Raw genomic sequence first — 27,072 nt, 5'->3', positions numbered from 1 at the left:
GCGATCTGTTATTTGTGTCCATGGATGAATACCGATGATGGATTGAAAGATCCACGAAGCATGAGACTATAAATCATTGCATATTTATGTATGTGAAATTAAATGTTATTCCGATACTGATTTGAGAAAAAGAGAGAGAGTTGGTGTGCATTGGTGAGCTCATGTGGAGATGTTTGCATTGCAAGAACACCTTAGGCCACTTAAGATCTGAATTGGGGCACATTCTGTGGAATACGTGCTAATAGTATATGATAATAAGGTAGTGTCTTTTGGTTCACATTGTACAGAAATTTGGGGGCATAATAATGTAAGGAATATCAAAAATCAAACATCTGTACTCCACTAAATGGTACATTTTGATTGGCCCTTAGACAGCCAATATCTACCCAGGAGATTCATTGCTATAGGAGACAAGTCTCTTTGCAGTTACAATCCACAGATTACCGCACCATGAGCACTTAACAGCAGATTCTGATTAAAACAAAGAGCTTTTACAATAGGTCAGCAGTAGAAGATCTGCTAACAAACCTGGTAACGTAGGAATCTTTTACATTTTTGTGCAGGAGGGCTGAATATATACTGGGAAATAGTTGTTATCTCTGCTGTTACAAGCTCTAAAAATAGAGGAATTTACGAAGAGTGTGCTCAGTCTGAGAAAAGAGTTTCGAACTGTGTATTTCATTACTGTTTTCAGTGCATTTTAAAAATGTTGTCCTGGGTTCATCTAGTCTTATCAAAACCTAGAGGGCATATGAAAATTTGTTTCATAACATTGAGGTAATCAAATTGTATATTAAAGTGAGAGTCAATCATGTTGTATTATTCAGAAGAATATGGATCACATACTAGACTGTGGTGAGATTCTTTGTTGAATTCACCCAGATTATAAACAATACATTATATTTCAGTGCAATTTTTCTAGTGGTAGATTTACTATTCAGAGAGTACAGCTTGATCTTCAGATATTTCAATGCAAAAAATAAAACACGACTAGTTTTCCGCATTAAACCACTTTTACTTTCCAACTCCTTGTGATGAAGTTCCACTCAGTGTATTGCAGATGAGGCATGTGTGTCACAAATTGGTACACTATAAACATAGAAATGACATACATACATACACACTCTGAAAACCTGGCAGCTATGTACCTTGAGCATCAATGCAAGGATGGTTAGGGTACAAGCGGGAGTGTGAGCCTGCGACTGAGCCGCGGGACTACGGAAGGCATGACGTCAGGTGGGGCACAAGCTACACAATACTCCCAGGACTACAGGATGCACATGTATAACTAGGTCGTAGCAGGGGATAGTCAAGTCTAACGGAGCCTGCACCACACCTCTCTGCTTGAGTACATATTCGGCTTTAACCATTTGTGTCTGTGTTTAGTACGGATATACTTATCTCTATGCAGGGCACAAGTCCGAACAAAAATCATGGGGGGGGGGGGGTAATTGGCATATGTTATTCACAATGACTTCACAGGAAGTGATGTCGCAATAAGTAATGTTATACCCTTATAAACGTCCTCACATGAAACTTAACAGGCATATTTACAAAACCAGCAAGTTGACATAATAATGCGAAATAAAAAAACAATTTTTGGGTGTGTTTCACTTTTTAGGTTTTTTGCATATCTATGTGGAATGGAGCTAAAAAATGACTGAAAGCAACACTGGTTTTTAACAGAAGTGTGGAATATAGTATAACATTTTTAACCTTCTGTTAAGAGAGTGAACAAAATGTGCTGGGTGTATTTTTGAACAATAAAACTTGGTGCTAATTGTAATGCCTTCTTCTGGAGTTCTTTTTTCAGCTTCAAAGAAAGAAAGTCTGTAGATCTGCAGCTTATTCCGTCTTAGTTGGGTTAAAGGTGTGAAGTTCTCTGTTACCTCTCAGATAAGAGATCCAGAGATAACCCCTCACTGGGTCTGTCTTACAAATAAAGGGGATCCTACCTGTGTGAAAACAGGTAACACGCATACTGTTTTGTAAACTGAGCCTCCTTTTGGCTTAGTTAAGGGGGACAGAGTTTCCCTTAACTTGAAAATGAGATTTTAAATGAATTGTAAACTTTCACAAAAATCTTTATATTCGGTTCTGGTTGAAACCTTTATGGAAAAATCTCACTTAAGAAGTTAGGGCCTGATTACGATGGCGGTCGGATGAGCATCCAACCACCATCGCCGCGGGCAGAGGACCGCCCAACAAGACGTTGGCGGTCCCACCGCCCAATTACAATGTGCCTGCCAGACTGGCGGGCAGAAAAATGCTCAATGACACTGCAGCTTGTGCTATGGCTCTGGAAAAGGGCCGCAGCACAAGCCGCAGTGTTATTGAGCACTTTGTGCACATTCATGCCCGGTGTGCCAGGCACCATGTGGTTCCTGGCACACGGTGCATGAATATGCATGGGGGCACTACATGTGCCCCAGAGCCACATTACAGTGACCCACAGGGGACGGGGCCCTGCGGGGGCCTTTCAGGCAGCCTTTTCATGGCAGTGGGACCGCCATGAAAAGGCTGTCGGAAATTGAAATCGTAACCCTGATGGCGGTGCCTGCGCAGGCACCTCCTCCATTCAGGATCACGATTTCGACCGCCGCCCCATCGGGATCAGTAGATTCTGTCGAAGGCAGTGGTCCATCCCCCGACAGTCAAGGGTCCGACTGCCTGCTTTGTAATGTGGTGGTAGGCCCACAGGGCTTTCTGTCAGTGGGACTGCAACTGGCGGCCTGTCGGTGGCAGTCTCACTGACATCATAATGATGACCTTAGTTTTTGAATTTTTAGCGCTCATTTTTAAAATGTACTACTTCTAATAATATTAATCAAAGACCTGGGTTGTTAGGTAGTAAGAAGGGTTTGGCAGTCAAGGTAGAAAAAGTTTGGATGAAAGAAGGAAGAAGTGTCAGGCCTGCTACTATGCCCTTTAAATAATCTGGAAATACCAGCATTTTACATTAATATTTTCAGTTTTTATTTCCCTCATTTCCTAATTTAAGTTCCATTGCAGTGCTGCCCTGCAACATTTCGGTTGCTTGTCCTTCAGTCAAGTGACCTACCCTAATGACACCATTGTTCCTTTCTGACTTTTAAGCAAACAGTCCTTTGCATACCAAGAGTTATAAGCACAGAATCAGTAGCTAAACTGTCCTCTTTATTGATGTAAGACTTTGCATACCATAAACCCCATGGCATAATGATACCTACATTTGACATAATGCTGGTCATTTTTTTTTTATAAATCTTTTTATTGGCATTTCAACAAAAACAAATTTAAGAATCAAACAGTGCACTGCTAAATTCACCAACTCTGTTGTATTCAAATGATGCTGGTCATTTTTAGCATAATGTGCGTATCAACAGTATGGTAGTACTCCTACTGGAATTAATGTTGGCCCAGGGATACCGATGCAAAGTATGGCACATTGTAGCCATCCTCAGCAAGGTGTTGGCCTTTGAAGGGATAATGCTGAGACTTGAATCTGTGGCACAATGCTACCGGTTTCTGGCATATCGCTGGTCCCGTCATCATGGCTGCACTTTTTCTCTTATTGTGCATTTTGATGGGGTTAGAGGGTTGACACAATATTCATAAGTTGATGAACTTTCATCTTTCTCTGTTGATGGCATTCACTCAGTTATCAACCCACACACTCAACCATCGTTGCACTGGCCAATTCATCAGTTCATGCATTCTCATCTATGCAAACATCCAAGACCATTTCAAGGAGGTACTCACTGGCTGGTTTGCTCGAGACCCCACTGCTCCTGGTAAATGTATTCATATATCATAAAAACAGACTTATTTGGGTCCCACAAAAGCTTCTGCCTTTCATACAATCATTCAGGCTCTCAATCGCTACCTAGCAATGTATTCTTCCTATCTGTCAAGAATTCCTGTCATACGAGGGGAGGAAAACGGTAACCAGCGAAAACGGACTACATCTCCCAGGATGCTTAGCGGTTGAGAGGTTATGTAAACAGGAGAGCTGTTACATAACTCAAGGGAAACACGCCCTTATGTAAACAGGAGAGCTGTTACAGAACTCAAGGGAAACACGCCCTTATGTAAACAGGAGAGCTGTTACATAACTCAAGGAAAACACGCCCTATAAAGGGAGGAACCGGGAGGTACAAGGCTGTCGGATATTGTGTTTACACCGACGTACCTGCTTCGTGAAGAGCAGTGTTCCGGAGTGGTGCTCCAGTAAGGCAAGAACGGAGGTAGGTCGAGTCGTTACTCCCTGGGCCGTGTCTTGCCCCATCGTCACCTGTGAAGGACCCGGAAGCTCTACCGGTCAACCATTGAGCTTCGCTTTTTGACTCGGCTGAGTCCAAGCGCAGTGGCGCTTTTGCTGGTTGGAGTCGTAACTCCCAGCCCGACCAGAGACACAGGGACTGCCAGCTGTAACGCACACCAGGAGGTGTTTGCCGCGTTACAGACCCGGAAGTCCACAGGATCGATCGAGCGGCTGCTCTCGGTTCAGTCTTCTTGCTTGTGATTGGGGTATCGGTGACGCATCACCAGGAGGTGACTCCGCGTCCCGGTGCAGTCTGAGGAAGAGGTTGAGCGGCTGCTCCCTTCAGGTAGAGACCCCGGCTGGGTGTTTCCCTGACTCCTCGATTCTCCCCAACACTCTTCGTGCCCCTCACAGCCTACCGATTGGCATTGTCGGCCATTTCATTTCTGCCCTCTGTTGGCATACGCCGGGATCGGCGTATATGCAGAGGACGGTTAGGACCATCCGTGCTGTGGGCTGGTAACGTACTTAGCCTGGAGGATTCCAGTGACTATAACTTTTGTTTGTTCTATGTATTTTATTTGCCTTCATTAAAAGAACTAACCCTTCACAAGTGGTTGCGTCCTCATTGTCGTGTCTGTTAAACGATCCTGAGACGTTCAGGGCGTTACACTATCATTGATTTATGTTCACTCTTACACACTCACCCATCCGCACACACAAACTCACAAATCATTGAACTGATACTTTCAGTTATAAAACAGATGTTTGGCCGTTTCAATGTTTTTTATCTGGATACCCCGTTGGGTATTCTTTGATGATGTGTGGTTCCAAGGAAAATAACAAAAAGTAGGAACCTACAAGGGTCAAAACCTTTAACCCGTACTGTTTATTCTTACTACAAACTGTCAAAGTATCCAGTGAATAGAGGTGTAGGTTTACAAACCTTTATGGAAAAGGTACTGTTTATTCAATATAACAGGCTCTTCAAAAGATAGATGTTCAAGATTTGAATAATCATTTTCAGGGCCTAGAAATATGCAGGAATGACAAATGGTTTGATCTTAATGGATAGAAACTGAGCTTAGATGCCTGCTTCTCAGAATAGCTAGAATGTCCTGCACTGGCTATATCTCTCATCAATCAGGCCTTCCTCAGACCTTAAGGTACTTCACAAACTCTTTTCTTCTTGAACTCATCCCTACTTTTAAATGTCTGTATCTGCATAAGGCTTTCAACTCCACCATTGTGAAAGTTTCCAAGATAGCTAAATCCACCTCCATGTTTCCTTAGATTTTTAAATGTTGCGCATCTGAATCAAAAAGAAATGCAAATTAAAAACTATAATTCAATATTTGCTTTCAATTCATTTAAATTTAGGGATTTTTTTTTTTTTTTTTTTTTTTTTTTTTTTTGAAACCGTTTATTGCAGGTTGTAAAAGTTACAGGTATGGGCCTACAACCACCCGGCCGGCCGCTAGAATGACAAAAGCATATTGCATACATACAGTAAAAGTCTCTCGGCAGTGCAGAGCAGTGAAACAGGAGTAATCAATGGTGCAGGCCACACAGCTCCAAGCCCACAGTACGGTTCCCTTTTCTTGAAACAAAACAACACCAAAAAACCACACCCGCAAGGCAACCCGAGATCCAAAGTGACAGCACGTGCTCCATAAATGGGGGATCCAAACCAGCAGCAGAACTCTGAGGAGGGGAATGGGAGTAGGCCAGGGACTGGGGGACCGCGCGCCCGCGGCCGAGGGAGGGGGGCCGTCTAGGGAGACGGAGCAGGCGAGGCAGCCGGTAGCAGTGGTGGCTCACAAATACCCCCGCGGTAGGCGTTCCAGGGGCCCCAGAGTTTCACCCACGCCCCAGGCTTACCCCTCGCCACATACACCACCTTTTCACGAAACATACACCAATCCATATGCTCTTCCCAGGCCGACACCGCAGGGGGCCTCTGGGATCCCCACAATTGAGCAATGTCACGCTTAGCTATCATGTATCCCAGAGTCACCCACCGCGTCTGCGGGACCGAATAGTCATTCGGTTCCCATACATTCAGCAGGCATCTCCTCGCTTCAGGCAGCAGCGCGACACGCGTAACCACACGCAGGACCTCATGCACACCACGCCAGAATCGCTCCACCTTCGGGCACTCCCACAGTATATGCATGAAAGTCGCCAGCGCACCACAGCCACGCTTACACAGTCCGTCACCAGCAAAACGCATACGCAGAAGCCTTGGCCCCGTCACATAAACCCGGTGAAGGATCTTGAGCTGGACGAAACGAAGGCGAGCCGGGATGGCCACCTCTTTCGGAGAGGCCACCGCGGAAATCCAATCCTCGTCGTCCAGCTCCAGCCCGTCGGCAACCCAGGCCTCGCGGAGACTAGTCAGCAGGCACGATCTATCGTTGATCAGTTTTTTGTATATGAGGGAGATCGTGCTGTCCGGTACATGGCCGTCCAGCACTCTGTCCTCCAGGGGGGAAGACTCCGGAATGGATGCGACGTCCGGGAAGACGGAGCCCAGCGCATGGCGGACTTGTAGGTACCGAAAGTACTCACCGCCCTGCAGCTGAAACTCCGCCTGCAGCGTCTCAAAAGTTTTGAATCCCCCCCTCGTCCAGAGATCTCCCACCGTGCTGATTCCGATCGTGTCCCACTTCTCGAAGCCCTTCGACGTCCAGAGGGAGCCCAACCTCTCAGACGCATACAGCGGTGACGCCCGGGTCAAACGGTCCTTCCACCCCATAGCTGCATTAGCCGCGTGCCAGACACGCACCATAACACGCGTCGGTCCCGTCAAACGGGAGTCGGGCGCGCCAGAGTAGAGCGCGCGATTGTAATCGCCACCGGGTAGGAGCATTTTATCCATCTCAAATGCCGGGTTCAAGGCGGGCCCATAAAGGCCATGATTAATTGCAGCTAGTTGGGAGGCCCAGTAATACCGTTTAATGTCCGGGAGGGCGACCCCCCCATCGTACCACGGGAGCGTCAATTTAGCCAGAGCAATGCGCGGCCTCCCGTCCCAGAACAGGCGCCGCTGGAGGCCCTCCACCTCACGGAAATAGCGTGCCGGGACCAAGTCCATAGTATTCTGGAGGGCGTAGAGGAATCGCGGCAGGGACATCATTTTGAACAAAGCCGCTCGGCCGAGCGGCGAGAGCGGCAGACGCCGCCAGCGCACCACGTCCTCCCTCAAGCGCTGGAGGGGGGGCAGCAAATTCCGCTCATAGCGGGCCTCCGGGTCAAGTGTGATATAGATACCCAGGTACCGAAAACCTTGGGAGGCAATCTGGATCGGACAGTCCCGTGGTAGGGCCGGAGCCTCCCCGGAAAGCACATAGACACAGGATTTCGCCCAGTTGATGACCAGTTGCGACCGAATGAGCGCAAAACATCAACCAGGACGATCAGTGATTTACGCGGGGAGGCGAGATACAGAAGGATGTCGTCAGCGTAGAGGGACACACGGTCCTCATGCTCGGGGGTCCAGCGGAGACCACGGATAGAAGGGTGCCACCGCAGCCACTCCGCCAGGGGCTCCAGGGCCAGGGCAAACAGGAGAGGCGACAGGGGGCAACCCTGTCGCGTACCCCTCCCCAGCGCGAATGGGGCCGAGACTCGCCCATTCACTACCACCTGCGCCAATGGGCCCGAATATAACAATTTGACCCAGCTAATGAAACCCGGGCCGAACCCGAATTTCGCCAGCATCGCCCAGATGTATGGCCATTCAAGCGTATCAAACGCCATGGTGGCGTCCAAGGACGCCAAGATGGCCGGCTCCCGCACAAATGGGACACGCGCGAGCACCCCGTGCAAGCGCCGCAGATTGAGCGCCGTGTTGCGGTGCGGTATAAAGCCAGATTGGTCTTGGTGGACCAGGTCGCCCACCACGCCAACCAACCGGTTGGCCAACACCTTGGCAAGGATTTTGGGCTCCGCGTTCAAAAGCGAAATCGGCCTATAGGATGTGACCCGTTCACGGGGCTTCCCCTCCTTGTGGATCACCACAATTGTGGCCAGGCGCTGGTCCGGCGGGAGGGAACCCTGCGAGTGGGCCGCCAGGAACATCGCGCGCAGGTGGGGCGCCAACACATCCGGGCGTAGCTTGTAGAGCTCGATGGGAATACCATTGGGGCCCATGGCCTTGCCGGATGCAACCGAGCGAATAGCCAAGGCAATTTCGTCCGAGGTGGGAGGGGCGTCCAGCGAACCCCTGTCCTCCACCGTTAGGGAGGGCAGTGCGATGTCCCGAAGCAGGGCGTGGGAATCTTCCTCCGAGCAGGGGGAAACCGGGGAGTAGACTTCGCGGAAATAATCCGCGAAGCAGGAGACAATGGCTTCCGGCTCGGTGACACACGCACCATCAACACTCTCAATCAAAGGCACCACGTGGCTCGCTCTCTCCCTCTTATCCAACCACGCAATCAATTTGCCAGCCTTATCCCCCACATCATACAATCGCCCCTGCTGCTCTCTACTGAGGCCCCTGGCCGCCTCCGTGACGAGGGCCCGATAGGCCGCCTGCTTTAGGTGTAGAACATGCAACTTGGCGTCTGTTACCCCGCTCCCCAGGTCACCCTCCAGTTCTGCAATCTCGGCCTCTACCCGGGTCACCTCCTCCCGCTCGAGCCGCCGGGCATGGGAGATAAAGGAGAGGGCCTCCCCTCTAAGGACTACCTTGAAAGCCTCCCACAGGGAGATGGCGGAAGAGACCGACCCCACATTCTCGTCGAAATATCGCTGTAAGGATTTGATCAAATCGGCACGAATGGTGGGGTCGCGCAAATACCATGCATTGATTGGGGCCACCCTGCCATCCCCCCTCGGGAAGACATCGAAATGCAACAACAATGGGGAGTGGTCTGAGATACCCCGCGCTAGATGGCGCACCTCCCCCACCCTCCCTGCATGGGCCGCCGGGACAAGGATGTAATCAAGCCGCGAGAGGCTACCATGGGCACCCGAGTGGAAGGTGTACTGTCGCAATGCGGGATGCTTTAATCGCCAGCAATCCACCAGGCCCAGCGTGTCCAGAAGGCCGGGCAGCCACGCCTGTGCCCGGGGGAGGTCCCTAGGGGGATGGCGATCCATAGACCCAGAGGCTACCGCATTAAAGTCCCCTCCAACCACCAGCAGGCCACTCGGAAGGTCCAGAAGGAGGCGCCCCAGGTCCGCGAATGTGGTGGCTTGTAACCCAGGCGGGACGTACACTGATATAAAGATAAACACTCTACCCTCCATTCTTCCCACCAGAACCGTGTAGCGTCCCCTCTCATCATGGCGCACCTCATCAATCTCCAACGGGAGCGAGTTCTTGATCATAATACCCACCCCCCGCGAGCCCGAGGTGAAGCCGGAATGTGCCACCAAACGATATCCCCGCCGATTCATTGCATGAAAGGAGTTACCTATAAGGTGCGTCTCCTGCAGGAAGACAACATCTGGTGAAATACGTTTTAAGTACTGCAGGACCACACCACGCTTAATCCTATCCCCCAGGCCGTTAACATTCCATGACAACACAGTCAAATCCCTACCCCCCATCATACGTCGAATCAATCGGTCGTCCCCCATCGAGCATCCTAATAACAACAACATAGTAACGGGTTTGCCCTGCGGTGCTAACAAACAACACACCCCCCCCACCCCCCGGTCCCAACAGAACTCCCCCCTCCCTGCACCCCTGCATGAGCCCAGACAGCCCCCCCAAAGTGCAGTGTGCCTGTCGCCCCATAGCTAAAATACTAACTAGTCCCCCAGAGGAGGAGGGAAGCCCCCAACAGACCCCACGCAACCTCCATAGGAGGGGAACATACGCAATCAATAAATGGTGAAGGAACAACGTCCAGAGCAAGGCCTATTCAGTCACCCCTCAATTCTGATCCGGCGGGCCCTCCTCGCCAGCCGCGCCCCCCCCGCCCCCCCGGCTCCGATCTCCAGGCAGAGTGTCCAGCCAGTCCCCAGCCGCCTCGGGCCGGTCGAAGAAGTGCGTGCGACCATCCACCTCTACCCTCAGCTTGGCTGGAAAGAGCATTGAGTACTTGAGGTTCAGGTCCCTTAGGCGACGTTTAACCCCAAGAAAGCTCTGTCGCTGCTTCTGGACCGCCGGAGTAAAGTCTGGGTAGAAATGTATCTCCATGTTGTCAAGCTTGACCGGTCCCTGTTGCCTGGAGGTCTGGAGGATAGCATCTCTGTCCCGAAAATTAAAAATCCGGGCGATGAGCGGCCGCGGCGGGGCACCAGTCTTAGGTCTGCCCCCGGGGACCCGGTGAGCACGCTCCACCGCAAAAAGCTTACTCAGCCCCCGGGGCTGGAGATGGGTCAGGATCAAATCTTCCACGAAAAGATCCGCCGCCTCCGCCTCTCGTCCCTCCGGGACCCCCACAATACGGACATTATTCCTCCGGGCCCGACCCTCGGAGTCCTCCAATCGCCGGTCCATCAGGGCGCTCGCCTGGCCAAGCCGGCGCACCTCCTTCTGGAGGGCCACCACGTCTGTCGTGAGGCTCGTTGTGGTGTGGGCCAGGGAGTCAACTCGGTCGTTTGTTTTGGACAAGTCTGCCCTCACAAGGCTCACATCCACAAGGACCGAGTCTATTTTTTGCGCTAAGGTGTCGAAACGCTGGTCCACCGAGGCCTTCATCTCTGCGATGGCGCCCATGACGTCCCGGAGGGTCAGATCCACCGGGTGAGCAGATGCCTCCGTCGGGCCCACCGGGGATGCACGCGATGTCTCCGGAGAACCCTTCTGAAGCGTGTAGCGGTCCATACTGTTGGCCTGGTGCGCCGTGCCACGGCGGGTCGTCTTCACCTTCGCCCGGTCGCCATCTTGTTTGGTGGACATGCTGGCTCTTCCACCGTCGTGCCAAGCTCCCCAAACGGGCCGCTATACCAAGTCACGGGTGCCAGGGGGGGGCAGGGGCGACCACCGAACCGCGGGTCAACCCACCGCCGGCGGGTCAGCCGGGCTCCTGGACAAGGCCACCGCACCCCGCTCCGCAGCCCGACCCGGCTTGAGAGCTAGGAGGGCGCAAAAGCGAAAGTGAAAGTGCGGGGTACGCCAGTCGCCCAGCCCCGCTCGCCGCTGTTATTCACTTTGTCCCCGGATCGCCCCACTACTCCAATCCGGGGGGCCGGCGAGGAGAAGGCCGCAACCTTCGATCGATGCTCCCACCGGCGTTCGGGGTCCGATTCGAGCCCAAAAAACGGGTGGCGCCTCAGCTCCGGTTCCCCAACACAGTCCCCTCAACAAGGACAGGATATCGCCAGGATTAATTCAGGAGGTCGCGGAGGTCCTCGGGAGCCTCGCACCTACGCGGCCATCTTGGTTGCGCGCTAGGCTCCTCCTAAAAATTTAGGGATTTTTAATTAGTTCTGGATCTCACCGCTGAACACCAATGTGAGAAAGTGGATTAATAATTGTGGTGAATGGTAGTCCACCACAGGAAATACATTCACTACTCTTGTTAGGTCCAGGAAACGTTTCAGTGAATTAAACTGGATCTCAACACCTGGTAGCTATGCTGCAGAGCAGCGAGGCATAATTTAAGAACATGTGTAAAACATTTAGAAGTACCAAAATGGTTAAAAGGTCAAAAACACACCACAATAAAAATCCACTCTAATTTATATAAGTAGAGAATAATTTGATGAACAAATGACAATACAAATCCAATAAAAGGAACCAGCCATAAGAATTTTTAAAGTTTTAAATCAAAAAGCATTAAGCACCAATCCCGGTCATCAGGTTGTGCTTCCTGTACCTAGAAGCGATTTAAGGCAGACTGCAATAGAGTGCAGCTTGGATACAGGACCAGGTCTGCCCGGTCAGAAGTTTTTCCTTCCGACTTCGTCTCGGAGATGGAAGTCAAAAGTGCTCAACAGGGCAAGGCAGGAGGCTGTAGCCAAGATGAGCTCCATGAGGCTGGATAGTGGTTGGACAATGTCTTGGTAAAATCAATGACTTTTCAGGGGAAGGAACTGAGCAGAAGAAATTCAAAATTGTCTCTTGCTGACCAGTTACATTTGGTGTCTTCACCTGGTGAAGATTTCTACCTTCAGATCTAGTCGCTTTTTTGGAGCTCAGATTCCTCCGAGGTGAAGTTGAACAGGGCTCCATGAGGCTGGACAGCCCCTCCGAAACACCCCGCTGAAATGGATTTGCTGCTTTAGGAAAGTTCTGAGTGGGAGCAACCTGAATCTTTGGCCCAGTGGCAACACACCTTCGGCTGCTTGACTTGGCAGGTTTGTCCCAGTTTTCTGGAGGTCTTTGAAGCCAAAATCTTTCTAAGTTCCAGTTTTTTTAGGATGTTAGGAGGCGTGCATTTCAACACAGCCAAGGTCCCAGGACCTCAGGAACCGCATTTGCTGTTTTGAACTCAGTCCAGCAGAAGCCACCAGCAGGGTCCAAGGCAGGTCCTGTTGGGACTGGTCAGCTGGGCTCTTCAGGAAAAAGGGATTCTAGCAGCTTGTTGTGTCCCTGTAGCTTAACAGGAGGTCAGCCAACTGACCTTTGGAGTCCACTTCTTTGTTCTGAGTGCAAGTGGCAGCAGGTCCAACCTTTCAGATCGCCTCGTAGGTCTCAATAGCTGGGGCAGTCCTTTTTCTCTCTTCCAAAGTTCCAGATGTGTTCTGAGGAGGGTGCCCGGAGGTGCCACATTTATGTTTAGCCCTAGCCTGTGGGGTGGGGGGGGTGACTCCTAGACCCCCCCAGCCAATAGGGAAACATTTCCCTGGGGTAACATACCTATTTTTGCAGCAATTCATGCGTTCCCTGCTGCTGACAATCTTGCAGTGCTACTCTTTACTTAAATCCAACTTGGCAGGCCCTTTGTTTCCTTTTTCAGTACTCTTGTGCCGATCCCAGAGGTATACCCAGATAAATGAGAAACCTCTCATCTGTGGTCACTCATAACCTGTTCTGGGAACAGACCCTTTGCAAAGTAGATTGGTCACTGGCTGACAGCAGGCACAAAGGAGGGCACAGGCCCAGGTGTTAGCTACATCTACTTGTGACATGGTATGCAACTTTGAAGTAAATGATGTTCATGGGCACTGTCCAGATGGTCACAGGAACAGAACACCTTCACAAACCCAAGACCTTTGTCTCTGCTCTGGGAGCAAGTGTATAATTCATCTAAGTGCTATTCTGCTTCTGGGTGACAGTTGGAATCTCATGCATATGGGCTTCTAGTGGCATGTGCCCCAGTAAGGCCTTGTAGGAAACTTTGCCATTTCTACTTGTACATGGATCTTGCCTAACGCTGCCTTCACATATCACATTGACTTTGGACACACATTTGTATTCATGGCACTGGGGTTAGTTTCTTGGAAGCACCAACCTTGCTTACATGAATAAACTTTGCGGAAAAAAACTATCACACTGGTTTGGCATTGTGTACAAGGTCTACATGTGCTATTGTGCAAATGTGTTTGTTATTTATGCCCATATGGCGACATGACTATGTGCAGTATACACACATGGCAGCCTGATCGCAATCAGGGCCTGAGGCAAGGATGCCTTTTTCTATATATAAACATCTGTTTCCGGGTATAGTTAGAGGAGGCACTTCTGAATTCGAGAGGTCCCTACATGCTGAAGCTTTGCCCTGCAGATGATGGACATCTCCAGAAGGGGTGTCCAGTTTGTGACCAAGACAGGGTCATACATTCCTACTCACCAGGTAATGGGGTTGGATCATCCAGTAAGGGGATTCTTGGCAGAACATACAACTACACCCCAGATACATAGGTTAGGGTTGGCATAGTAGGAGTATGTTAGATTGGTATACCATTTTTATATGCCTGCATGTGTGTGTATATATATATATGGCGAGACCTGCACCCTAAATAAACGATTCAAGAAGGCACATTACCGTGGTCCGTTCTGTTTTTTCCGATGGGGATGAGTGGAGGAATCCAGGAATATATATTATATATATATATACTGCATTAGTAAGATGGTAGAACTGTTCTTTCTATTCACTGTCTTGATGCTTCTCATGACTTTCATCTGCTTCTATTGATCATTGTAGCACAAACATTCTATATAAGAATCGCTTTGGTTCAATAAATATTGAAAACGCCCCTTTGTTTATTCTTTGTATATTTTCTCTTAACAAATGAGAGCACAATTGGAGAGCGAAAGGTTCTAGATCTGCCACCATGATTCCTAAGAGGTCTGGGTTGTCATATTCAGTGATTGCCGAAACCGTTCGCTCCCTGGGTAGGTTTAGTAGGGCTTATGGTGGCACTGAGGGCTAGCTGGTCCAAGAGACAACATATCCTGTGGAGGCGCAGGAAATCAGTCTGGCACCATCCCAAAGTTTATGTTGTCCACAAATGTGCAGTTCCGACTGATTAGTGGAAACTCCACAACACTAGACAGGTAAAAGGTGACTTTTTAAGAGTACCTTTTGCTATATATTTGTTACAAATCCAACATTACCAATTAAACTAGGTAGGTAATAAATATTTAAAAGTAAAAACATTTACTTTGTAGCTGTTTCCTAGGCAAAGATAACATTATTTAATTTTAATATTATCTCATAATGCTTTCCTATAGAACAACTAACCCTGCTACAATGAGAATCCTTTTACAGCCTTACACTGTAGGGACATGGTTAACATTACATTTTTATACGTCCTACTTATACCATGCACTCTGCCTTATGGGCATTTAAAGCCTATTTAACGGGTGATTTTCTAGTTTTGAAACGGATGCTGTAAACCTATGAAAAAGATATTTAGCTTCTGCTATCACTTTGGGCCATAAAAAATATCTTTTCTCTTCCATCTTGTAGGTCGGTTAGCTGTGCATGTCTTTTGCAGTCTAGCACTGGGATAGTCTTTTAAGTAGCTGTGCACTTTGGAAATTCTTCATTCATTTATAGGGAGATTTTACAGTTTGAATACAGCACAGGTAGGCCTGCAGTCATGTTTGTACTGTCACTGTAGTTGTGACATTTAACTTACAGGCCAATTAGGAGTGTAGCCAATTTAATATGTTTTTAGTGATCATAGCACATACACTGGGCACTGAACAGTAATGCCCAGTGTGCAAAATCCAAAAATGAGCCTTACAATCTAGCAAAAAGTTGGTGTGACCACGCAAAAGAGTAATTTTCCTACAATTGGTAACTACAACATTGTAGTGTACGACATTTAGCATGTCAGTAGGCACACCTTTGTGACATATTGGCTTACCAAGTGCTTCTTGATGTTGCCATCTACTACTACTGTATCACACATATCTTGTGTGGCATGCCACTTGTCAAACACCAAATTATTCTCAATATCATTTATCATATCATGCTGTTCATCGCATTGCATAACATTCAGCAAAACACAACGCACTTAGTTATGTAGGCCACAGGCACATTTGCTTGTGTCACAAGCTGTGTTGGACAACCAGATGCCTATGCCATGGGTCACTTTGCATATCACACAATGGCATGCTCTATGAACCATGCAAGGCCATGTTCGGTTCATTTTAAATTGCCATGTGTTATACACATACTTACTAGGTGCCACACACCATCTGGTATTGAATGCAATTATGTATTGCATCTCTGTCAATGCCCACATTTCACGCTGCCCCACTCAAAGGAACGTGTGTCATGGCAATAGCTATGTATCATCTACAGTAACTGTTTATATTTCTGGTCCTTCCAAACTATGACGTTTATACACGTTTACATGTTTATAATACAGAGAAAACCATGTTTCTCTCTTCATTATTTTTTTTCTTCTCTTGGTTCTATGGTTTTACTTGTGTTCTTTGCATATTATATGGTTTTCTGACATTCAATTCTTTTTCAGGTCTCTCCTTGTGTATCCAACATAGACTTACATAGGGGGCTGTGGATCATTCTTTTGCTCATGATTCAGTGTTTTTCTTGTGTATCTCGGATCCCTGCTCTTTATTCAGTGGATTTCTTTCCTATTCTTGTGTTTGTCCTGCCCAGGTACCTTTACGGTCTCACTGAGTTGTATCCTTACTTTTCTGAAGTCATGTATTGCATGATGGACAATTTTATCTCTCTCTGTCTGACTATCCTTGTTGTCTCCGGTCACCCCTTCTTTACTGGTACCTCTCTCTATATTTAAAAATGAGACCTCATCCAGTCCCTGTCGTTACGCCTCTATCCCCCACCCCTGCTGTATTGGTTGGCTGCCATCATTGAATGGTTTTGAATCCGGTCCAAAATAGCCACCCTTCCGTGTACGTTCACTTCCATGCACACAGCCAGGGCAGCCATCTCTGAATGGTTTTCTGTTGCTCCAGGAAAAAACATTCCAAAATGGCTGCATCATGTCACAGCATGGGTGGCCCACTTGGAAACATTTTTTGTAAGAAAAGTATTTCAAGGTGACCACCGTACGTGCAAATGCATTCAGAAAACCAATCCAAGATAGCTGCCCATGTGTGTGCATGTCCAATAGCCATTGCGGTATGATTTTTGAAAAGCCTTTGGAAAATATATTCAAATATGGATGCCTGCTTGTGTACATCTGGGACAATAAAAACATTAGCAAAGCCAATAGGTCTGTGCCCAGTGAGCCATTGACTTTGCCTAGGCTTGTTTCCTCTGCAGTGCCCTTCTCCCCTTTCTCTCCATGTTTGTATCTATGGTTGGCTTTTTTGTATTTGCTTATTGATTCTATTCTGTTGCTTCCTATTTGTTACTTTCTTCATTTTTCTTTTATCGTTTTTTTGTTGGGCCCTTTCTTTATTGGTTTCCCTAATTACGTTTTCTCTTTCATTTTTGTTTCTAGATTCATCTTCCTGTTTTATGTTTGCTTTTTATTTTCACTCTCGCTTTCGGTTTATTTTTCCTATTATTCCTGATATAATTTGCTGTCTGAATGCTGCTCACATTCCAACGTTTTCTTTTGCCTTTTCTAGACTACAGTGCTGTTTCAACTCCCCAAAATGCATCCATGGTGTCCATCAACATGAAACATTGGTTGATCTGGAGTCCAGTAGTGTCTTCAGGTGGAAATGTGACCTACTCCCTCCAGGTTCAAGGGTAAAATTAAATATTTTTAAAGAACATTTATCGTATTACTCTTTGTTTCTGGTATAGATTCCATGCTGTTGAAGAGTTTGGTCCAACAGGGAGGTTTTGACGTCGAGTCTCCTTCATAGGGCCAATAGGTGACTGCATATGATTTAATTTAGCAAACCATTTGAATCTAGTTCTTAAGTCAAAATGGTGTAAATTAAGTGAACTAAGAGGAACTCCAAGAGTGCATTAAGGTTGTTAATTGAAAGACTAGTACGAGTAACATAGTGACTTGAAGCATGTGCTGTGTTATGAGTTATTTTGTTTGGTGTTGTAAGCTATTTTATGTCTTTTATGTTTTATGCTTTGTACTATATGTTATGTGCTGTGTTATTTCGTCCTGGGTTGCATTATTATGTTGTGTTATGTTATTTTGTGTTACGTTGTGATGCGTTATATACTGTATGTTATATGATACATTTGTACAGCCCATTCATACAATTTCTGTGGTTCTTGATAATCTTACCCAGCACCTTAACTAATGCACCTCTACCTGGAGTTTGATTAATTTCAGCCTACTAAATAGAATTTAAAACAGCAGTATTTATTGCGTGTGCTTACTTTGTTCACCCATCATATATTCTTCTTATAGGTCCTTTCCACATTGATACGTTCCAAAGTAGTACTTTTGGCGAAACATTTAGAGGTGAAAGTAAGCTACTTTTAACTCAGATCTACAACATCTCTTATTAAATATAGACCCCTTTCTCTGCTTTATACAAATTGACATGGTTATGCTGTGAAAAGATCATACATTGTATGATAGGACATGGAGTGAGTGTTTATTGTTGATCTGTTATAGAGTAAGCGATGCAGCAGGAACAGCTTTGATATGGAATGAAAAGGCTAATTGTAAAGCACAGTACTTTTTATCATAGGGATATAATGGCACTTTCAAAAGACTGAGAAACTGCAGAGTTTGAGCGGGCGGGCGGACAATTAACAGCATAAGAATGATTCATAAATCTTGCTGTGAGAGAAAATCAAGGACCTACTGAAAAATCCATGATTCATCATTTGGATTAGATTCTCCAAAGCATAATTGGGAGTATGTATCGAGAAGATCATACCACACTCTCCGTCACGCGAAACGGGCACCAATTGAAAATTACTACAGAAAGGCTGCAAGCCCCCTACCTGCAATCTATTGGATGTAAGGAATTGTGGACTAATCCCCTGAATGTCTAGGCATGTTAGATATGTGCCCTTAGATTTGAAGCAGTTACATTCGAATTTGTCACAAATACTGTAAGTTCAAGGCTGATGAAGCACGGCTACGCAGCAAAGTTCCACCTGATTCCATACATTAAAATAAGATAGATCTGAAAAATTGATCAACAACCCCGATAACATCCCAAAACATGCCATATTGATGTTGAAAGAAGTCTTGACAGCATTCTATATGACAAAGAAAATAAATGCAAAACTGGACAAAGAAGCATTTGATGAAGATATTTCCTTTAGGACAACAAAGGCGTCCAAACACTAATTGGTACTCATCTGATCAAAGGGCCAGCCATGGGAAACTGAAGCTCTTATATATTCAAGATAAATGGGAAAGTATTGGAATACATAAGCATCCCCCAAGCTGCATTTGTTCAGAAAATTAAACAGACAGCAGCACACACTTTCTTACAAATTGTACTTGACCAGGAACAAACAGATTGCCCTACATGTGTCATTGTGGAAGTGCTTGAACATGCAAATGAGCCTTACTGTGCTCACCTGACTCAGATGTTATGTATGAAACAGCGAGGTTTATTACCATATCCCTTAGCATATCCTCCTGGGGTATTTTGAAATCTAATACTGTTTTAACATCTTACTGGCGTTATGGTGCATTGGTCATTTCGTTCCTTTCAGATTTTGTGATTTGATGATTGTTGGGCTACCGGAAGAAAAACACCTTTGCTCAAAAGATGGAAATTGTGTATAGGCAGGAATCTGTTGGAAATGGGCTTTTGACTAATCACTTTATTGTGTTAGGCTTCAAGATCATTGGCAAGAAAGTGACTTATGCCCATTGCACAACTGATTGAGAATAGACTCAAGAAACTATGGACTTTCGGCTTTATCTAATCAAGAAAGTTACACACCATTTGAACATTTTAAACAGAAAAGAAGAAAATGTGTGAAACACATTGTAAGACAAGTTCATGTTGTGATGACTCTAGAACACCTCTAGAACAAATAACTCTAGAACACCTTGACAGGAAATTAATGAAATGATAATTTAGCATGATTTGATTTTTAATTGTAAAGACTTTATGGTTTTAAACCAAATAAAACCATTCTGAGTTGATATCTGGCTCCCATATTGTGAGTGGTCACTATGCTTACTCTACCTCCTTTGTTTGTTCCTTGAACATGGACGCACTAGAATGCCAGTGGATTGGTGTAGCCACTGAAAATGGGCATCCTAAATCTTCTGTTGGCAAAATAAGCTTTCCTCATGTATCGTCACATTTAAGAATTATGCATCTGATAGCAACTGCTAGCCGCAGATTCCTTACCTTAGAATTATCATCAGGCATCAGAATGGATCCAGAATTTATTTGGTGAGCAGTACCCCTGCACATTAGTAGGTGGCGTAGTTTGGCTCTACGTGGCGTTGTTCGACCTGGAAATGATGTTCACGGTGCCTATAGAGGCGCCAACCAGGCAATCTGAGTTCAGTTCTTTTTTTTCTGCACCTGCCAGCACAGATATGGGAAGAGCTACCTCATTGTCACTTTTTGACTAGGTTTTTTTGATGTTTTGTCCAAGTTTTTTTTGAGGTTTACCTCCTGGTGTGGAGGGATGTCTTAAGAAAAGGACGCTTCAAGCCCTGCGGTGCCTGTCATCGACACATGATGGTGATGGACCCGCATCTTGTATGCCTCTGGGGCCCTCCAGTGGGACCACAACCCGAAGGCCTGCCACAGCTGCAGCACTATGCACCCGAAGGCCTTGAGGGAGCGATCCCTCAGCTTATGGCAGCTCGATATGCGACGCTGTGACACTCAAGGCCCCGGTCAAGAGAAAGGACCCGGGAGCGGTTGCAGAGCCTGAGGTCGTCATTTCACTACACATCGTCAAGCTATTTGGTTAAGTGGAAGTCCCACAAGAAGAAGAAGAAGTCAAATCATGCTTCGGCTTTACCTTGTCTGTCGGCTGACGAGACGAGGGAGCCTCGCCACTCGAGGCCTGGATCCGCAATTGAGCCAGTGCCTAGGTCGTCCCCGCTCCTCCCCGACTTTTTGGGAGCCACAGCGACCCCCGCCTAGTTGAACGATTTTATGAGACCATGCACCTCATATTTGGGAGGCCAGGGATCCACAGATGGATCCGGATTGACGCCGGTCGTGTCACCTCGACCTTCCACAATGCTATTCCCGTACCTTCTGCTGCCCAAGCAGGATGGGGATCCCGAGACTGCTGCTCCCGGTGCCCACCGGTGGCACAATCCTTATCCTCATCCCCAACATGGAGCCCAAGGAGCGTCGTCCGATGCTGGCTCCAACTGGAGCCATGTCTTCCAGGCCGGAGCCTGAGCCCTATTCTAATCGGCAAGGACTCAGGGAGGAATTGGAGGGACACTGAGGAATACCAGCTTCATGAAGAACAAATGAACTGGTGTGAGGATCTGGGTGAAGGCAGTGGACTGGATACTTCTCTAGATACTGGTGTGCTTTCTCCCCGTACCCTGGCTTTGGAGGAGGGAGCTTCCTTGGCAATGGTGGTGTAGAGGGGAGCTGAGGTCCTGGACCTTAGCCTGCCCTCGGTGACAGTCAAAAATAATGTCTTGACGGAGGTGCTTCAGCCAGGTGTGTCCCCCTCAGATCCGCTTCTCCCTTTCAATGTGGCAGTTTCTGATGTCCTGCTTTGGATTTGGTCCAAGCCCATCACAGGGGCTCCAGTGTTCAGGATGATTGCCTGCTGCCATTGCGCCGCTCCAAGGTACCCAAAGTTCCTCACCCAACACTCTACCCCGGAAAGCATGGTGGCCCAAGCCTCAACGTCCCATGTAAATCTAGTGAATTCCCTACCAGACACACGGATAGGAAATCCAAGAGGCTGAAATAGCTTGGGAAGATGTTTTCTTCTGCCAACCTGGCACTGCGGTCTGTGAATACTGCATGCCTTTTGGGGTGCTATTCTCATTCCCTGTGGGGTGCGGTTGCGCAGGCATTGCCAACGGACCTGGAGGAGGCCTGGGCCTTACCCTCCCAGGCTGTTACCAATGGCAGAGATGCAGCTAAGTTCACCATCCGCTGTGAACTTGATTCCACCGACTCACTAGGCAGAGCGGTTTCATCGACAGTGGCACTGCGATGCCATGCCTGGCTGAGGACGACTGGCTTTTCTGGGGATGTCCAGTACTCACTCATTAACACGCATTTTGATGGCTCCTGCCTCTTCAGAGACAAGGTGTATTCGGTGCTGGAGCGCTTTAGGGACGGCAGGGATACAGCCAGGTCCTTGGGCATTTCTGTGTCCATTTGTCAGCCTCAATCCACCTTTCGCTCCATTTGTGGCCACGTAAGTGGCTTACAACTGCATCTATACCCGTCCAGCCATCGCAGTGTGCAAGCTTTCCAGCCTCTGCGCTGCCACAGACGTGGTTCCTACTGGCCCCGTGGGTCGTGTGGCCAGTGGTCGGGTCAGTCTACCAATCCCCCCCCACCCCCAGCAGCCGCAGTCTCCAAACCCTCCTTGTCTGCCCGTTTACCAACATGGGCACCGATTGGGAGGCAGGATTCACCATCACCTGCTCCTCTGGCAGTCCATAACATCGGACTGGTGGGTTTTGCACATTGTCCTGAGGGGCAATTTCCTCCCCTTCAAGACTACTCCTCTTCCATGCCACCTTCTTTCGACAGGCTGACGGAGGACCACCTCTCTCTTATCTGCCAGAAAGCGATGTCTCTTTTGGCCAAAGGAGCCATAGAGAGAGTGCAGACACCAGAAGTAGATCTTGGTTGCTATTCCCGCTACTTTCTGCTGCCCAAGCAGGATGGGGGCCTTCCTCGACCAGCGCTCTCTCGATTACTTCCTCAAGAAGGAGAAATTCCAGATGCTAACTCTTGCTTAGGTCCTGTGTGCCCCGGAGACTGGATGGTGGCGTTGGACTTGCAGGATGCATACTTCCACATATGCGCCCTGCCTGCCCACAGGAATTACCTGTGGTTCATGGTGGGCGATGGGCATTTACAGGTTGCTGTGCTCCATTTGGGCCTCACCAGCACCCCTCGAGTGTTCACCAAGGTGATGACGGTGGTTACAGCTCATCTGTGGAGATCAGGAGTACCATTCTTGCCCTATCTTCACGACTAGCTATTGAAGATGGGCTCACCCTAGGCTGTCGTCTCCCACCTCCAGACTACGGTGGACCTCCTGCATTCGCTCTGGTTCACTATCAATGTGCTGAAGTCACACCTGACTCCCTCCCAAATGCTCCCTTTAATTCCAGTTGTTTTGGACAAGGTACAGTTTTGAGCCTATCCTCCCAAACGGTGAGTACAGGATATTCAGGCTAGTATACTGATGTTGCAGCCCCTATCCTGGATTTCGATGAGACTAACTCTGAGGCTGCTGGGCCTTCTTGCCTCCTGGATCATGCTTTTGACACATGCCTGTTGGCATATGCAGGCTCTGCAGTGGGACCAGAAGCTCCGGTGGGCGCAGCATCAGGGGACTCAGACATGGTCCAGATATTGGAGTAACTGCAAAGGTCCTGCAGTGGTGGCTTATAAATTGCGATAGGGTCAGCGGCAGACTCCTCTCAGTTCCCCCATCAAAATATCAGTGACAGTTGTGTCACTCCTGGGACATAGTGGCCATCTGGGAGAGGGAGGTCAGAGGACTCTGGTTTCCAGCTGAATCTGGACTCCACATCAACCTGTTGGAGCTCTGAGCGATCCGAATGGCATAGAAAGCTTTTCCACCCTCCATTCAGGGAAGGTTAGTGCAGGTGCTCACAGACAACACCACCGCCATGTGGTACTGCAACAAGCTGGGTAGGGTGGGGTCATAGACCCTTTATCAAGATGTCCTGTGTCTCTGGACATGGCTGAAACAGCAGGGCATGTCCCTAGTGGTTCAACATCTGGCAGGTTCTCTGAACACCAGAGCTGACAAATTCAGCCAAAGATGCCTAGCAGATCACAAATGGCGTCTCCATCTGGAGGTGGTGCAAGGTCTCTTTCAGCAGTCGGGAGAGCCTTGGTTAGATCTGTTCACCACCAACGAGAATGTCAATGTCAGCATTTCTGCGGGCTGGAATTTCTAAGGCGGCTCTTGCTCAGAGAAAGCTTTTCGTTTCAAGTGGAGCTTAGGCCTCCTGTACTCCTTTCCTCCCATACCACTCCTGCCCAGATTTCTCAAGAAGATCAGGAATGACCAGGCCCTAGTCATCCTTGTGGCACCTGATTGGGCATGGAGAGTCTGGTATCCAGAGCTGTTGAACATGGCCATAACACCTCGATCAGTCTGCCTCTTCAGGAGGATCTTCTGTCACAGCTGAGGAAATATGAATTTTATGATCAGTTATGTCCCCTATCTTAGACCCCAACGGCTCCATGTACATGCTACAAGTACATGTATGTTCCCTCCCGTTCCAGTTATGAAGACGCAAATATATGTGCGTCCACCGTCAACATGTCCTCTTTCAGATCCGCCATGAATGGGTCGGATATTCCATTCCTAAGTATGAAAGGCCACCGACTTTATGTGGTTCACTTTCCACATTTTACAGTTCAGGCGAGTAGGCCCTGAATTCTGCCATCAAGCCTTTTCCTGCCTCCTGCCTCTGAAAGCTCCAGTCTGAGCCCGCATCTGTATCCATGAACTTTGTCCTACTCCCTGCGCGGCTAACGGTGCCTGTTCCGGCCTGTTGCCTGCCAAAAACTGTATTTCACCTTCAAGATTATCTGCTCCGCTCCTCATCCGATGCATTCCTGTCTAGTAGTTTAGGTAAACATTCTTCCAGCTACCAAGCAAAGGGCCAGTCCTCACTGTCCTCATGCAAGTAATTCATAGCCCCTGTTACCATGGAAGATTCCTGCCCCCTCGCATCTCATGTAGACACTTAGACGCTTGTACACGCACTAACAGTCAGTATAGAATAGATTCCGTCCGAGAGACCTTTCCTTTTGGATAATACAGTTCTTTAAACATAAGATATTAGATATGATTTGGGATTAGGTTGACATGACCCCCCAGACTTCTGTCTCCACATGTAGAGCTAAATGTCAAGTCCCCTCCACCCTCTAGTTGCACGTCAATCACACGTCATGCGGCTGCGCGCGCATCTCTGCCAGGTATTTCTGCTGACATTGCAGGATTCTCTTATGGATCCACCCACCTGTGACCTCATGTTTAATGACGTTTCTAGTCTACGCCTATGTTTACGCCTTTTTCATTACGTATGTGTATTATTATCTGTATTATCAGCTGTTACGCCTCCTGCATCTGTCTTAATGTAATGCTTCTCATATAAATATCTTTACTTGTCAATAATGTATTGCCTTCCCTTCCTGAACCCTCGTGGTGATGGAATTTGATGCCTATGGTTCGAACCATAATTCCTTGTAAGGAATAAAGCCTTTCAGAACCTCTAATACCACGGATTCTGCCTCTTATTTTTACTGAGTTATTCTTACTAGACTTTACCGCATAAAAAATAGTACAGGTAATTAAATATTTACCACATAAATTGGCGCCCGAATAGGGACACTTTCTCATCTCACGCGCCGGAGGTGCGTTGCAGGCCCGGTCTCCTGCCACAGCTGGACGGACAACAACGCATACCTGCAGGATTTCCTGTATCTCCCTCCGGCCAAGCGGGGGTGACTGAGGCTGCGATCAACACCCAGACGAGGCGGTGAGAAGTGCGAAGTATCCCGACCAGAGCCTAGCTGAGAGAGCAAGATCCGAGGTATACAGAGGCCCACCAGGTTCCGAAGTTCCGAGTCGAGTCGAGTCGAGTCCGGTCCAGTTCAGTTCAGTTCCGAGGCCTTCCGTTCCGTGCTACCCGGTGAGTACCGTTGCCGGGGAGGCATTTAGACGTGCACATAGTTTGTGCCGGTCAAGACGGGTTTGGGTACACAAATCCGGTCTGCACTGTTTCAGCAGTGTATCTGTACTGTTTAGCAGTATATCTAGTATGTCCTGCATATAATTCAGTATTATCTAGTGTTAGTATTATGTCAGTAACTAGTTTTCTATTAGTTATCATCGTTCGTTAACTGTTAAATGTTAAATGTTTTAATACGTTCTACATATTGTGGTGTGAATGATTGTTCATTATTGTGTTTATTGTATTAAGTGTGTTCAAGATTAAGTAATAAGGTCTAAAAATGCCGCTCTTTTCAAAATTAAGACAGATCAAAACCAGAAAAGGGGTACTCGAAGAAGCTGTTCCCATTCCACCTAGGGACACTCCAGGGTACTTTATGTATCATAAGCATGGCCTAGATGCCGTATTATTTCTTGATTTATGGGTGGACTATACCAAAGATTTACCAGAAAGTCAGAGGTGGCCCGCAGCTGGGACCTGGGATGCAGATTGCATCATGAGAGTAGAAGAAGAATTATGGAAAAAGAAAGCCAGACAGTCACAGAAAGATGCCATTGAATTATGGCGTAAAGAATCATATAGACGTACAGAAAAAGCGCTCAGACAGGAAGAGAAAAGTAAGGAGAATTCGAATAAAGCCCGAGAAAATATATTAATTGAGGAAGGTACCCGAGTAAAAACAGAACAAGTAGACAGACAACGAAACACTCTTATGAATGGTATGTATCCTCTTCTGGCCGAAGGGTTACCTCAGGCCACCCCGGAAATACCGAAAGACTTGACACCTCCATTACTCCCGATAAAAGCACATCCCAAAACAGCAAAAGATGTTTTCCTTTCTTCCTATTTAGATGATGTAGCTCCTGAATATGCTAATGTTCCGCCACGCACACCGCCTACCGATGGTGCTCAACGCCAAGATCATCCGTCTGTATCCCCGCAACAACAAACTCCTACGCACATTCCCACAGGTCCATCTGTTTCTACCGCTTTTCCTACATCTACAGTTTCTATCTTACATCCAACAAATCCTTTCATGCCTAGCACCTCAGACGGTGCGACAGGAGGTACGACAGAAATTTTTGCCACGCCACCCCGAGGAAATAAATGATCCCTTAGAGATTTAGCATACGAACGTACACCACAACTAGCAACTTCCGACATGTTTAAAGAGCATCTAGTGGATTGTAGATATGATCCTGTGCCCGGTAGACGGGACGGTATGCTGCTGTCATCACTACGTATACGACGAGCTTCAAGGTATTTAGCGACGCTACCAGGAATGATGGCACATTTAGACAATATATATCACTTTTATTGACGAAGCCATGGAATACCAGAAAGTGGATGTACAGAGACAACTGTTACGCTTCTTCATAAACTGTGTGATCAGAAACCAAGACAGGCCTGAGGTAGAGCAGAAGGAAATGCAAGTACTTACCAGATGGGGTCAGAATATATCAGAAGGGAAACATGATAGACAGACATGTATAGTAGTAATGTGCCGAAAGATCCGCAAAGAAGTAGAACGAATACATAAAGACAGATTAGAGACAGACCAACATGAATCAGAGGGAGAGGAGGACGAAGAATCAGAAATGCCTACAGGACAATTAGAAACGATGGCTTATGTAGGTAAAGGAAGATCTTTTAATAATACCAGATGCTTTAATGATCCAATACGTCCG

At 47.5% G+C, this 27,072-nt stretch overlaps 1 protein-coding gene across 2 annotated transcripts in view; it reads left to right on the top strand.

The window, feature by feature from the left end:
* The window catches only part of IL20RB (interleukin 20 receptor subunit beta), a 229,340-nt gene that overhangs the window by 111,803 nt on the left and 90,465 nt on the right, over window positions 1-27,072 (top strand). For both annotated transcript variants that reach the window (XM_085634332.1, XM_085634331.1), the window contains exon 2: window positions 17,166-17,289. In XM_085634332.1, coding sequence (XP_085490458.1) covers window positions 17,201-17,289 — 89 coding nt within the window. In that variant the 5' untranslated portion in view covers window positions 17,166-17,200. The remainder of the gene's footprint in view (window positions 1-17,165; window positions 17,290-27,072) is intronic.

Source organism: Triturus cristatus, chromosome 11 (assembly GCF_964204655.1).
Source record: "Triturus cristatus chromosome 11, aTriCri1.1, whole genome shotgun sequence".
Lineage (NCBI taxonomy): Eukaryota > Metazoa > Chordata > Amphibia > Caudata > Salamandridae > Triturus > Triturus cristatus.
This window is presented reverse-complemented; position numbering and strand designations above follow the sequence as displayed.